Source organism: Suncus etruscus, chromosome 6, assembly GCF_024139225.1.
Source record: "Suncus etruscus isolate mSunEtr1 chromosome 6, mSunEtr1.pri.cur, whole genome shotgun sequence".
Taxonomy (NCBI): Eukaryota; Metazoa; Chordata; class Mammalia; order Eulipotyphla; family Soricidae; genus Suncus; species Suncus etruscus.
The window spans coordinates 16,958,433-16,974,134 of record NC_064853.1 but is presented as its reverse complement, the minus strand read 5'-3'; the positions used below and the strand labels follow the sequence as shown (position 1 = coordinate 16,974,134).

General features: G+C 39.7%; 1 protein-coding gene across 4 annotated transcripts in view; it reads left to right on the top strand.

Moving 5' to 3' along the window:
- NFIA (nuclear factor I A) overlaps positions 1-15,702 on the top strand; it is a 400,594-nt gene that overhangs the window by 201,758 nt on the left and 183,134 nt on the right. For all 4 annotated transcript variants that reach the window (XM_049774403.1, XM_049774402.1, XM_049774401.1 and 1 more), the window contains exon 3: positions 2,915-2,980. In XM_049774403.1, the coding sequence (XP_049630360.1) occupies positions 2,915-2,980 (66 nt within the window). The remainder of the gene's footprint in view (positions 1-2,914; positions 2,981-15,702) is intronic.

The window sequence follows — 15,702 nt, the reverse complement described above, 5'->3', positions numbered from 1 at the left end:
CAGGACAGCTTTACTGTCTTCCTATCGTTTCATTCCTACATATCACTTCTTTTTCTGGAACTTGAAATTTTTAACTTTCTCTGAACACAACTACGACCATCTCTTATCGCTATTGCTATTTTCTATGGCTGTTATATTTCAAAAAGCCAGGGTGACATACAAATGTAAAAAGAAAAAGAAGAGCAAAGATATCATCCATGTGTAGAGTCTTGGAAAACTAGTTTAATATCTCATAATTCCAGTTGCTTTATTGTTACTGGATAAATGAAGGGAAAATTTATAGAAGTATACAAATAGATGAGATTAAAAATGCTTTTTATTTGTTTAGTTATCAAGATTAGTTATAAAGATTTTTCATGTAGAAAGCAGAACATCAGGGGCCAGAGCAATAGCACAGAGGGTAGGTCATTTGCCTTGCACAGGGCTGAGCTGGGTTCGATCCCTGGCATCCCATATGGTCCCTGTGCCTTCCAGGAATGATTTCTGAACTAGTGATTTCTGAACAGAACTAGGAATACCTCTGAGTGCAGCTGGATATGCCCCCTCTTCCCAAATACAGAACATTCGCTTAGCTTTCTTTAGCAGTGAGGTTTGCTAATATTATTTAAAAGAAATTGTTCTTTGTGTCTATTTTAGAAGGAGATCAGGAAGGATTTTAACCTCCCAGAAATTAGTTACTTCCTTTAATTTTAATTAGAAATTTTAATAGTTTTAAAATGTCCATGACAAAATAGTGAAGGTATCCCCTATTCTACAATATATTTAATTTATAGTTTATAGAATTTTAGCAGAATAGTTCCTGTGTCACTTTTTTTTTTAAAATAGAAAAGTCACAGATATGTTTTAACCAATGAGATGTAGCCTCGGTTTAGTTTTGAATTGTTTGATATAAAATTCCTTATATTCATTTGTCAAGTCCAAAGTTCCAATGTAGTCCAATATAAATTTGCATTTTAGTGCTGGCTTTGTATTTCCCTGTATAGGTCCTTCTGAAAGATTTCTCTAAAGCTTTAGACCTGTAATGCTTTTTGTTTCTGTCTTCACTGTGGTGATTTTGCAAGATGATTAAAGCTATCATTTTGTCCCCCCCCCCAAAAAAAGAGCAAAATTTATTTTTTATACATTTTGCTATTTGAACCTCTTAATCAAGATAGGATTTTTTGCCATAAGCACCAGATTGAGAGCCACTGGAAAATTTCAAAAGGCAATTTTCTTATAGTGCCTACCTATAATTAAAATATTTATTTGTTTAGAAATATGGAGCCTTCGAAAAATAATAAATTCCTATTTGCCACTTTGGATCACTTCTGTTTTGTGGTGCTTCTTCTATTTTTGCACCTAAAGAAAAAGAATGGCCTGCTGTAGCTGTGTTGAAATGGAAGTAATATTTTTAATTGAATCACAGTGGAGTGTCAGGCCCTTTTGGGCTTGCAGTGAACTTCTCGCTGAAATATGGTCAAATTTCAGACAGCCAGTTTTGAACCTATGAAGTCAAGATGAAGTTTAAACCTTGAAATTCACAGTTAGAGAGGCTTTTCTTAAAATATTTATTTAATTTAGATAATGTTATAAATTGTGTGGGTCCCCAAAACATGCTTTCTGTAAAAAGAGATTTCCCCCTTGCAATATTTTGCTTAATTTTTGTCTCTTTTCTCCTCAAAATGTAACATAACACACTCACTTCTAAATCAGCGATATTCTTTTGATCTTACTAATTATTTTAATTTTTATTGAGACCAAGGTAATTTTCTTTCTAATTTCTCCAATATTTACTGCATCTATATAAAAAATTGCCACATCTTTCCCCCTCTTTTTCTTTTTTTCTTCTTTTATATAGTTTCTAGATAGGGGCGCCTGCCTTTTTTACAGAACCATTGAACATGAATTATTTTGTCTGCCTCATATTTCTATCTCTTTCGACAAATTGAGCAAAGAAAAAAAAAAGTGGATGAGACCCAGGGGCCAAGTGGTCTTAGGAGATTTCAGTGGAAATCAAAAATGGTCAAACCTAAATACCCAAACCAAAGTCAATGACAATAGAATCAAGAGACCCAAACTATAACAAACTATACACAAAAATCATCTCACTAATTTAAAACTGAAATGCTACTTGATTTCAAATTTCCCATTTTAGAAATTAAACACACTACCATTTTTTTTGGAGTTTTAATAGTAAAGTATTATTTTTTTTTTTGACTTGGTATAAAATACCTTGTTCTTGTGAAGAATCCTGGATATCCCAAATGTATCCATCAAGAAAAAAAATGCACTTACCCAATGGAGGGAATGTGTGCCTTCCAAAACCATCTTTGAATTGTGTTGTCCTTTCTAGCAAGTTGAGCTTGCTAGAATATTAGGACTCTAGTATTTAGTGGTGTTCATCTGCATAGTCTGTTGCTGCAATGCAGAGCTAAATATCAACAGAACTTGTTACTGTTGTTTGGGTTGCTTTTATATACCAGCTTCAAAATATGTTTTGACACTTTATTATGTTCTGAATCAAGCTTCAGATGTGTGTAATGAAGGATGAAGTCTTTATCAGGCTCTCGTGTATAAATAATGGAGAAGAGCCGTTCGGCAAGGGTCTGTCTCTCTGAGAATGGCTTCTGAAGACTTTTTCAAGTTGCGATCTGGCACAAGCCAAAAAGCCACTGGAGGTGTAAACAAAATCGAGTGTCCTCTCTAATGACACAGATGGTGGCAGGGGCTACTGCTGCTGCCACTGTCACCATCAGCTCCAAACTGTCCCCCTCCCACTCTTTCTTTTCTCTGTTCTTTTCTTCCTTCGTTATGTCATCTCTGTCATGTTCTTATTTCGATTTTAGAGGCTGCACCTTTTGAGAGAGTCTGGCACCTCTCATCCACTTGCCTTCACAGACCCTAAAATTTTTGGCTGTATTTTTATGTTTTTCAGATTCAAGTCAGTCTGAAAGTCCCAGCCAGCCAAGTGACGCTGACATTAAGGACCAGCCAGAAAATGGTAAGTTTAGCTGGGGTCTCTGGCTGCTGCTTTGAGAGTCCATAGGAGCCAACAGATAACCAAACAAAAGGATTTGGGGGTCTGCCCTCTGGGCAACCCACAAATTCTAACCCTCACCCCCAACACTATCAGGATACTTTAGAAAGACTGAGTTCCATTAAATGGATGATTATGAAAGATGGGATTGACTGAGCCTATCAGAATCCTTGACAGCTTCAGTAAGGGACCGGGACTTCTCAATTTCATTTGAGTTCTTTTAAAACTGATAAAAGCTCCTGATCTTTTCCTTACTACAGCGATTTTAAGATTATCGATTGACTAGTATTTTTGAGTGCTCTTAGGAGCTTAACCCTTCGATAATGACTTTAAGAAAGCAACCTCCATCTTCAAAGGATTTTTCACTTCAAATGGTCTACAGCATAAACACTAAGGGTCCAAAAAAGGATTCAGTTCCTCAGTTGCATAAATACAGACTTTCTGTTGCAGAAATTCAATAGAAAGAGTGCCTATTTGAGGTGGGGGCCCCACACCTGGCAGCACTCGGGGGTTACTTCTGACTCTGTGCTCAGAAATTGCTCCTGGCAGGTTCAGGGGACTGTATGGGGTGCTAGGGATTGAACCCGGGTCTGTCCAGGGTCGGCTGCGTGCAAGGCAAATGCATTGCCACTGTGCTGTCGCTCCAGCCCTATTTTCTGCACAAATATACTAGTTTCTCATAAGACATTAACGTTGTGGTTTACACTCCCAAGTTTGAGAAAGGTTGTCATAAGTTACTCATTTAAGACTGAGTAAAACCATCAGTTGAGTGAATGAGCAGTTTCTTTTCTGTGCCTAGCGTTTTTTGTTAGGTATGTCCAATGAAACCATCTTACAGAATTTAAAGTACTTTCTGCCTTGGTGATGGATCAGAAGGATCCAAAGTGAATGCTTGACCTTAGGGAGCTTGTGAATAGACCTTGACATTATGATTAAAACTCCAGCTGTGACTGGGGAGACAGCTCAAAGAGGTGGCACTCATGCTTTGCATGGAGGATGACTGGGACTTGAATCCTGACATCTTATGGTCTCTTGAGCACAGCCAAGAGTGATTCCTCAATCCCCGAAGAACAGAGTGTTCCCCAAACAAACAAAAAAGTCTGATTTTAGTATTAGACCTGTATTCATATCTAATGCCTCCTGCTATACCTAATCTTTGAAATACTGAATAGACTATTTAACCTCTCCAAGTGTTAGCTTAGTTCTCATCTTCAGTATAGTGAAGTAAGACTATTTCTATACTTTGGAATAATTAAAAAATAGAATGTGTACGATGGACTTATAGAATATCTTTTACGTAGTTTGTACTTAAAATAACTTCATCATACTATTTATCTAGTTGCTATAACCTCTACCTCCTACTTAGATTTTTATTTTAATGGCTTTTATAGTTTTATGTATTTTTCTATTTTTATCTGATCTGGCCTTGGGGAGTATGTAAGAAAACAGAATTCTGACAGTTTTGTGGACTAGAGGACTGAGTTGACCACATTCTGTAACCTTTGGGTTGGTTTTTATTTTGTTTTGTTTGGTTTGGTTTGGGGGCTACAACCATGATGCTCTGAATTTACTTTTGGCTCTGAATCAAACCCAGGTCGGTCCGTAGAGTGCAGGGCAAGCACCCTACCCACTAAACTATTGTGCTAGGCCTGCTAATCGCCTCTTTTTTTAGGATTTGTTTCATTTTCCAAGCCTGGGAAGGTCTTTAGAGTGTTGTTGGGTTCTAGCATTACATATGGCCTCTCCCTATTCCCTGTCACATCCTGGTATTTTGCTGGTATTTTCCTTTTTAACTTTAAAGTTGTCTTTTTAAAGGCATAAAAAATAAGAGAAAGAGAGAGAAAGAGAGAGCATAAAATTCTTGTTTCTTGTATCATGTACAGCCACATCTTATTTTTTGTTGACATTTAAAAGAGATATTTATAGGCTAAGTCTCATTCTTTATTTTCCATTTGACTTATAGGTGATGCCTTCAATTTATATATAATCTCCTTAAGTTGTGTCCAGAGTTACTCATTTTATTTTTATTTTTAACAATTTGTGGGCTGTAGGGGTATGTGGTTCACATATCTAGGTCTGGCCGCCCCTTAGCGGGACTGCGATTCATCTGTCTTCATAAAATGGCCGACAAGCTGTTCACATGCAAATAGAAATCAAGAGCAGAGGAGAGCCCTGGCTCGTCTTTCTGGAGCTGCCTGTAAAACCCACATCATGCATTTCCCATTCCAAAAAAGCAACCAGAACTGAGCCTGGTTTTTTCGGCCAAAGGCATTGGAGATACTAGCCAAGTCCACTATTAACCCCATATTCCTTGGTGCTACCACAAGGCTTAACAGTATGCTTTAAGGGAGAGTCTTGCAAGTTCAAAGAAAATATTAATATCTTGGAGAGGAAGTAATAAAATCTTATGCTTCACTATTTCTTCTTATGTTAAAGAAAACAAAGCAGACGCTCCTTTCACTTACATAAATGCCAAAAGAAATTTAAGGAGAGAAATATCAGCTTCCTCAGTTATTTTTTAACCTATCTCTTGTCAATCTCATGAAGTTATTGGAAGGAAAATTATTTGATCTTTTCCCCAAAATAGGCCTAAAATCCTTCAGGCGAAGCAGTGTAAGATTTTAGGAGAAGGTATCCACATGCCTTAGGTAACTTTTATGGTGTTCTTTTCTTTCCATTACCTTAGCTTATGGAAAGATGAGACCCTGAGAAGTTTCTGTTAGTTTGATTCTCTTTTGTTTTGAATGAGGAAACTCTGATAGGCAGGACTTTGAGAATCCAGATGGAATGAAGAAATGACAGGTTCTGTTTTGTAGATAAAGCTTATTGCTCCCTCTCCTTTAAGTATGGTGCCAGGGGAAGTGATACTTCTTGAGGAGAAAGGCAATAGGAAGCAAATGGTATTTTCCTACTAAGTCATGGAGAACGAATAGAGAAATGATAACACGATGTTTCTTCTAGAACTATCAGTGGGCCCATATAATTTCACTTCCCATGCATGCAACAACTTCCTTTGGTTCTGCTGGTTGCTGTTTTCCTGTGGAGTTTTTTAATTTCTTTTCTTACAGGCCTTAATACTCAACGATAAAAGAAAAAAAATTGTCATCCAATTTAGAATACTAGATGAGTATTTTGAAGGAATTTTCTGAAGCCTAGAGATAAAGTGCTAGAAATCTCTGATACTTAGCACTGATGTCATGATGAAAAAACTTGACCTCTGGCATCAAGCTGATTTGAGTTTGAATTTAATAATAACTTGAATGAACCATTACCCCAGACTCAAATTTCCTATAAAATAAAAACAGCCATTGCAAGAAGAATGCCTGTGAAAGAGCTTAATGCTGGTTCATAGTTAGAACTCAAAGGTAACCCCTCCAGATTAAAGCTTGATATGTTTTAAAATAAGTCCACTTATTCACCTGAGGGGTAGGATGATGTTTCAGAAGTAAATCAGGGCATTTAGAGACATTATTCTCTCTTTTTCTCTAGCTCTTTCTCTCTCCCTCCCTTTTTTTTTATCTTCCTTCCCTCCCCTCATCCATTTCCTCTTTCTTGTCTACACCTGACTGCTTAGGTGCTCCAGGTCTATATGCACATGTCAAACTTATGCTCTATACCATGAGTCATCTCAACTTCTAGACACATCTTTTGTAGGTGCCTTGTCTGTTCCAGAATGTCAGATATATATCTCCTAAGTCTGTCCATAATCTTCACTTTTCACCTCTATTTTATGGTGTTGCTCTAGTCTCCAATTCTGTTCATTTACCGGGAGTTGAGAATGACCAGAGTGATTCTGAATAGCTAGAACTTTCAGAGTGAATGCTCAAGGATATAGAGGATTCTAGAGACAAAGGCCTTTAATTTTTAGCTGATTTCTTACACTTGGCCTAAACTACATAAAATGTGGTTTACTACACTCTAAGCTGATTAAGGGTGGGTTTCATACAAACCAATTACTTAAAAAAAATAACCTGACCTCACACACCACACATAGTTCTGAGTCTTGAACTTACTAGGTATCTGGTACTTAGTGAATTAACAAATAAAATGAATTAGTAGGTAAATATCTTTTCCTTATCTCCAGATGGTTTTTGATTGTTCACTGTGGGTTTGCAAGGTGGCTTTTAAGAAGGAAGAACGAATCAAAACCAGCCCAGAAAATCCCTGGAGAAACTTTAAAATCCAACTTTGGTACAGAATAAAGTTATCTATGAAAGTGGGAATATATACAGACATGACTAGTAGGGTTAGGACACCAAAGCCAGTGGCTGCACTCGGGCTGATCATAGATCAAGAATTACTATCAACCATTCCACTCATAAGAGGGTGACATCAAAGATAGGAAATAGCATCATGGTAACTTGTGTTTGATTGACGAAGGAAATGCAGTCCTGACATATTTTTTTCTGTCTGTTTGGTAACATTCTTTCAGTCTTTTTATGTGTGGCCAAAACTTATTTCTGGCTTTTCAAGAACACCTGAAGGAATTGTATACTATTTGTTGAGCTTTGACTTGGAACCCTTTTTTTAAAAATAATTTTTATTTTGTCAGTGCCTCTGATAGGCTTTGGCTATTGTTGAATTATTTGAGGAATGAGGCATTTAAAAGTGCCAATCTGACATTTCATGGGGCCTGTAAAGACATTCGAAAGGCTTTTACATGCTCCTCCAGTGCTTGTAGTCTGGGCTGCATCAGATCCAACATGAATGAGGAGCAAATTTCAGTACCAGCCTTCCTGCTTAATTCAGGTCTTTCTTGAGAAGGCTGGAGAGATGACTCTCCAGCTGGTACACACACTTGGCATGTGAGAATTCTGGGTTGAGTCCTCAGCACTGCTGAGAATGCTCTACACCTCTACACTCCCCCCAACGCCCACCCCCAACCCCCGCCAAAAAAAAAAAAAGGCATCCAGACAGCCAGACTGAATCAGTAGGGAAATAGAAGAGTTTATATGGGTGCTCTAAAAGCAGTCTTCCCTCGGGGATTCACTGTGAATTCACCCTGAGTTAAAAAAAAAAAAAAAGAAAAGAAAAAAAGAAAAAAATGTGGGGTTCCCTTGCCAGGAAAAGAAAAGCCGTGTTTACACAGTTTTCTGTCTATTTACTCTTACCACCTGCACCGCCTGCTAATAATAACCACTCCATCTTAGTGGTTTTTAAAATGAGATCTTTATCCCAGGATCTCAGAGTGTTGCAATGGTTTTCTCCAGGTTTCTTTGTGTGTGTCTTGCTCAACTAGAACTTGTGGCATGTTGGGGTCATCAGTCCTCACTCAGGTTGACCTTGGCAGTCAGCAGGAGTCCATTCATCCTGATGATGGTCCCACATTGTGACCATTTCCAGTCTCACCTGCCAATTGGGCAATCTCTTTGGTGTGTGGGTTGAGTCTTACCATTTGTGCTTCCATCTTCATCAATGTCCTCACTGGGTTGTCGAAATCAAATCCTTGCTTCAAGTTGCTGAGTGAACTTACTCTTCTTCAACAGTTGTCAGTATTTTATTTGTTATCCTATGAATTACTATGAACTAGCCCATGAACTACTCTGTCTATTTTGAACATTTTAATTTTGATGAAATAACTTCCTAATTTTAAGATATATATGTTGGGTTTGCTTTGTAATTTGGGAAGCAGCTGAAAAGAACTATAAATGGTGGCTCCTTTTTAAAATACATTTTAGGAGGTTAGGCCACATGCAGCTGGACTCAAGACTTACTTCCACCTGTGGGCTCAGAGATCACTCCTGGTAGTGCATCTATATGGTATAGGAATCAAACCCATTTCAGCCATATGCAAAGAAAGCACCTCACTCTCTTTACTATCTCCCCAACCTCTAGATACATATTATTTTTATGACAATATCCTATAAAAATTATAGGCGGTTGCTCTAACTTTTATCCTTATAGCCTCTTAAATACAAAGTAGCTATATCGCAATATGAATGCCTAGTGGGAAGGCAAGGTAAAATTTCACGTTCAAGACTCTTACAAAAAAAAACCTCTGACTCTAGGAATGAGTTGTTTATGGTAGGAACTGCTTTGACCAGTGAGCCATTTTGGGACTTTCAGATGCCCTTCAGCTTCATAAGATGCATTTTCCTCAGAAGGCCAGAGCTTTCTAGCACCAGTGACATGTAAATACAGTTGATCAATATTTCAGAATCTGACTTTCTTTCATAATCACCTAACAGCAGTTCTTCTGTGCAGTCTGCTTTCCAACACCCCTGCAGGCATAGACATGGTAGAGTGGCCGCTAAAACCAGCAGTGGTAAGGGAGTAATCAGTAGTCTCAGCTATGAAAAAAACCCAGTTCAAGCAGGCTTTAAAGGCATTACTATGCGCTTTGGTGTCTGGAATGGAAGAATTTGGACTAATGGCTTTTGAGCCAGATGATGGAGCTGGAAGTCTTGCTTCTCTAAGAGACACAGAACACTAGAATTGGTCTTGCTCAGTGATTTCAGGCTGATAGAGTTCTTGTGCTTTCCTGAGCTATTGTCAGCAGATGTGACCCCTTGGGTTTGCAGGCTTTAAGAGATGCCTCCAAACAAAGGGATGCTTGTTTTTTTCCCCTGATGGGAGAGGAGGTGCTCAGTGAGACAAGGAACTTGCCAAGGAAGCACATGCTGCGATTTGCTATGGGATCCTGCCCTATCAGCAGAGAATTTGAAAATTTGTGGTCATTGTAAAGTGGGTAGTTTTACCTTGTACATTAGGGATGTTTTATTGTCTCCATACAGAGCATAACTAGCTGAAAAGGCTTTAAGTGGTTGGCTGCTAGCCAAAATCAGGAGGGTTTTAGACCATTGGTCTTCTGGTTTCCAAATTCTAAACCAGGCTTACTGGGTGGTCTATTTCAGACCTTTCTCCACCCACAGTGTCCCTGGCACCTCCCTCTACTAACCCCTTACAAGTCAATTACAAAGAAAAGATGTGTGTGTGTGTGTGTTTGGGGAGATAGGCTTTTCTCTCTGGTTCTTAGTTTCACATATGTGTGATGTATCCTTTAGCTCTGTGTGCCATTCCAAGTCAAAAAACCTCTTGAAGTGTCTGCTTGTCATTTATATAGCACTGTGCCAGATAGGTCTGTAGATCTATAAAGCGATGGTTATATTGCAGATGAATTGGGCTCAGAAAAGAAATCCATTGAGGGGCCATGACCAAATCACTGTAAAGTAGCGAGGACTGGAAGTCCACCTGAGTTTTGGCTGCTTCTCTATGATTAGGCTTCCAGTGACTCTCAGAGCACATCAACAGACAAAGCCTTCCAGGGATCCGCTGTGTACCTGCCGAAGCCACAGTCCTGTAGCCCACCCAAAATTAAAATCAGCAAGACAGAAAAGGCTCCTTTGGGTTGGAAATAGTGGCTGAGCTTTCCTGGCCACAAATAATAAGGTCTGGCCTGATACTTGAGTGTGAAAATCTGTGATTTGAAAACCTGTATATTATTCAGGGAAGGATTTATCCATTTGTGGATAATATTAGTAAACTGAATATAATCTAAATAACTTATTCGGGGATTTGGAGTTAGTAATCCAGATTGATTAGCTGTCTGCTCGAAAAATTCATGCGGTCACAAGGATTTTTGGCACCTTTTCTCGGTACAGCCTCCTCATTCTCTTTTTTCCTCTTCAGGTTTCACTCAGCTCCAGGCAACTCTGTTCCCTTGGCATTAGTGTGTTGTTAGGGAGATCATCTGGGATGTCTCAGATGGTGTGGTGTGGTGTGGTGTGGTGTGGTGTGTGTGTGTGTGTGTGTGTGTGTGTGTGTGTGTGTGTGTGTGCGCGCGCGCGTTGTGGAAGGGAGTTGGGGCAGAGATTGGGGGGCAGGCTTATTTGCAGAGGAAGATGCTCTCCTTGTGAATTTTTCTATTCTGTTCATTTTAACCCAAAAGACATCAAGGGAGCTCATTCACCTTTTTCTGCAAGCATTGTGTGGTGGATACCCAAAGAAACCAGTGTAAAGGATGTTGTGGCGAGGCCCAGCTAAGCAAAAATAGGACTTCTTCAGAACTATCTCACCACAAAGGAGAGTCCGTGTTTACTTAGATCTCTGTGGGAATTGTTCAACCAGCGAGTTTCTCAGCGAGCAGCATGTGTAAAGTCAAGTGATGAACAAGAAGCAGCCAAATCATAGCATATGAGTAGGTCAGATTAGCAAAAGAAAGTTCCCCACTAAAAGCCTGCCACTGAACAGCTGGTAAGGGAAAACCAGTTGTCCAAGTCACTTAAAGATGTGCACCTTAATCTCACAAGTAATTCAGCAGATATTAAGAATCTGCTAGGTACAGTTAGACTGTGTCGTGGGTGCATTGAGTGAATATGAAGATGGGTCAGGCATGCTGTTCTCGAGGAACTGAGAGTCTGATAAGTGGGAGAAATGCTTCATTCAATTGACAAATCATTCCCAGGTTCATTCCAAGAACCAGGCACTGAACAAAGCAAACAAAATATCTGCTCTCTTGGCACTTATTCTTTGATAGGAGGAGACAAAGAACTAATAGAGGATTGTGTGGTATTGAATATTAATAAGAAAAGAATGAAGATTAGATGGTAAAGAGTGGAGGACCCGAGTGCTATTTTGTATAAGGCACTCAAGGAAGGCTTTTTTGATCTATGGACTTTTGAAGGATGATGAAAAAAGAGAAATAGACATTAGGGATATAAATAGGGTCAGGGTGAGTGATTGGACCGGTACTCATGACTTAGCAGTGCTTAAGTCTTACTCCTGACTCTGTGCTCAGGAATCACTCCTGGTGGTGCTCTGGGAGCAATGCTGGGTATTGAACGTGGGCTCAACTGCATGCAAAGCAAGCACCCTAACCTTTGTGCTATCTCTTTGGTCCCTATTAAGAGACTTTTTGTTCTAGGGCAAAGGAATCAGATCTGGTGAGGTCCTGAAGCATGTTGGAGGCTGGTCGGAATGGCCTGATGCTTGGGAAAGGAGAGAGCAAGTGGAGCTTAGGGTAGCAGGAAGCCAAATTACATTGGAGTCTGGAAACTAAGGGAAAGCTTTGGCAAATCCTGATAGACTCCTTGATATGCTCCAGAGGGAATTGCACAGACAAGCCCACTCTTTGGTTGACATAGTAGATACAGTGCTGAGCCCATTCAATAAAAACATATGCTGGAGAGCAAAGCCAAAAATCCTAATTCCAAGTGTTGTCAACAAATGAAATGTAGTAATATGAAATGACAGTGTCTTAGTGCTTAATTCTCATGAGATTCCCATATCCATATGTGAAGCTGATTCCATTTTCTCACACTCTGTGTTCTCACTCTCTCTCGGGGGAAGCATACCTGGTGGTTCTCAGGATTTATTCCTGGCTCCGTGCTCAGGGGTCACACTGGTGTTGCTCAGGGAACTATATGTTGTTCTAGGGATCAGACATAGGTTAACCAAGTACAAGGCAAATGCCCTATCCACTGTACTATGGGGTCCAGCTCATTCCTTATCTCAGAATGCCATTTGAATTATAAGCTTCCAAATCTCCAATATACTTGCCACAATGCTTGATTTTTAGCAAACAAAAATATGAGACAAGTGAAATTGGATTTAAGGAAAACAGTGAGTAATTGTTTATAGTTACATGGCATATTCTTATAGGAAAGAAAAAGTATTCATTGTTGATCTAACCCCAGTCTCATATTTTATCTGGCAACCAGTCTTGATTCTCCACTTGCTCCCAGAGGGCTCCATGGGCAGTAGGCAGGGTGCGTAGGCAAAGCTTTGATTAGTCTGAGATGATTTCACTGATCACAAAGGGTCAAACCACTGGAATTTAAGCCACTGAAAATGAAACCTGGGAAGAGTCCCAGAGCATTCTAATGACTTGACTGCTTGAATTCCTCTTCTGCATCTCTGGTACCTAGCCCAGGAGTTAGCTTGGAGCAGTAAGCCCTTGTAAGGCACTGCCAAGAGATACAGAGCTGTAGAGGGGAGCTACTCAATCTAAGCAAGTCACTAAATGAGTTTAGTGTTGGGGGGGGGGGGTTCTTGAGCAAGCCACAGGGATAGTATGTGAATCTCATCTTCAAAGCCAATGCACAGGAAGTATAGACCTCTGTCATCACAAGATTGTCACTTATTGGCAACTGGTTTGGGAAATAAGTCAAATAAGAAACCCCTGGGAAATGTGTAATGGTAGGGTAGAGGAACAACATTTCAGAGAGATTTGAATGAAGGAGTCAGGGCACTAACAGGAAAGCAACGTTAGGTTTTCATTAGTCATTGTGCACTCTTTTGCCTCAGATGACAGAATGGGTTGTAACATTTTTAAAAATAATCTGAAGTTTGGACTGTTCTACTTCAAGAAAGAGTGGTGTTCAGAGATTTAAGGAAAGTGGCTTTGCAAAGGAAGGCTAAACACTTTTGGACCCCTCTGCCAGATGACCCAAACTATGATTTAGGAGATAATAATGTTTATTTATGTTTCTCAACCTTATTCCAACTGTGGTCCCTTCACATTCTGTTCTCATCTGTGGGCCCCTTTATGCTAACAGGTAACATGGTCCCCTATTTATGTGACTATTCAGTTGTGGTCCTCCTGGAGTATCTTATTGGCTTATAGGGGACTACATTTCTCATCTCCTTATTGAAAAACCTGGTTTACACTCATTATGGACTTAATCTCTGAGAATATGTGACCTTGTGTCCTCTAAAGTGATGTCCTGATGGAATCAGATGCGCAGAGCATATTGGGGTAAAAACTTTGAATACTAATCTTGTTGTGGGAGAGAAGAGTCAAAGATAACAGTAAACTTCTAAGGGAGTGTTACACAGGCTTCCAGACTATTGGAACCAGCCCCCTGTCATTTTTTTGTCATATAGGAATAGGTAGCTCTGCCCTGGTGTACTCTCCTTGAATTCCAGCTCAGAGTCTGGTGGAAGCCTGCCATTGGCTCTCCCCATTATGCCCCAGGCCACAGGGATCTGTGTGGTATTGTTTTCAGAGACCTTCCAATATGGCCCTGTGAGCAGGACTTTTTCCTTGTCTGCTCACGATTCATCTTAATACAAGCATTGTTCAACAGAGTTTGCTATAATAATGAGGAATATAAGCTACATTGAATTATATTGCTTGCCCACAACTAGGAAGACAGCAAAAATCTTCAAGTTTACTCAAACTCTACTATTTTCTTTCTTTTACTGCTTGGGGATTTTTGTGGAACTTCTATACAACACCCTGGAAGATCCAGAGACCATACTTAGAAATACTTTGTCAACTGGGTCAGATAGTTCATTGCTTGAGCCCAACCAGGCTATGGGCTACAATGACACTGATAGAAATGGGCATGCAGTGCCACAGATGGAACTTGGGGCCTCTGACCTGCAAGAGCTCTAGCCCTCTGAGCTATCTTGCTGGCCCCACTAGGAATTTTAATTGCTAACTACTGCATTATGTGATGGAAACCATGCAAATCTAACTCTGGGTAAATGAGTCTGATGTAAGTTTTGGCAAGTAAGTGATTGGTGCTCTTGAACTTATGCTTCCTCAAACATTCTCCCCCTCTCAGCCCTTGGCTTTTACTGTCATTGCTGCTACCACTGTGTAAAGAACAAGGTATCTCACACTCGTGTATGCTTATATGCTTAGTTGTAGTGTTTACGCACTTGGTTTTAGTGCTCTCCAAGGCTCACACACATGGGTTGTGGTGCTGGCCAGGACTTGTGCACTAAGTTGTAGTGAGTGCATCTTTCTTCAGGATGGGGTACACACCTTACTGCACCTGCATACATTTCATTGCTGTACCTTATTTCAGTTTTAGGGCCACACCTGTATGGTGCTCAGGGCTGACTCTGTGCTCAGGTATCACTTCTGGTGACTCTCATGTGATGCCAGAGATTGAAACCAAGTTGATTGCTTGCAGGGCTAGAGCCCTACTCACTATACTGTGTGGCCCTTAGTGTCTGTGCTTTAGTTGTGGTTCAATACCATAAAAAATATGGTATGAGGATACTGTTGCAGTGGCAGAGAACTCACAAAGGGTTTGCTGTGTTTGCACTTAGCATGTGGGTGTACCAGGGATCAAACTCATGGTTTCAAGTCTGCAGGGAAGGTAATTTACCAATGAAATCCTTTTCTCTCTCTCCCTTCTCCTTTCCAACCCCACGCTCTCTCCTTTATGAGGCAGGTAGGGGTTATAAATTTCTCACAAGGCATGTTTTTATTACTGTTTTGAGTTTAGTTTAAATAATGTTAGTTCTGGCCCTTCCTCCTGTTTTCCTCTCATTTCAGATATCATATCTTCCTTTATTCTCTACTTTCCAGTTAGATGCCTTAGCCACATTCAGGTTCCCAGAGACATCATATAACTGCAATCATCCAGTGCATATGATCTTCCAGGATGGGTTGTTAGATATGGAGCTGTAAAAAGGTACCCCAAATCTGTAGTGACTCAGGGTTGATAAATCAATAGTGTGACCAGCTAGACTTCCATCCATCTTTGTTCCTCATAGACACGAGCCCCATGCTAGACGCCAATCCAGGACAGTTTTTTTTTTTTTTCACTGAAAGTTTTGGGACAAAAATTACATTCTTAGGGATTTTTTTTACTTTCTTAACTTTTCATATAAATATTTTTAATTTTTTTATTCTCAAAGATAATGAGTATATGGTTTCATATTATATGTTTTTAAACAGTGGATTTCATTTATTTTCTACTGGAGGCAGAAAGTAAATAGGATTAAGT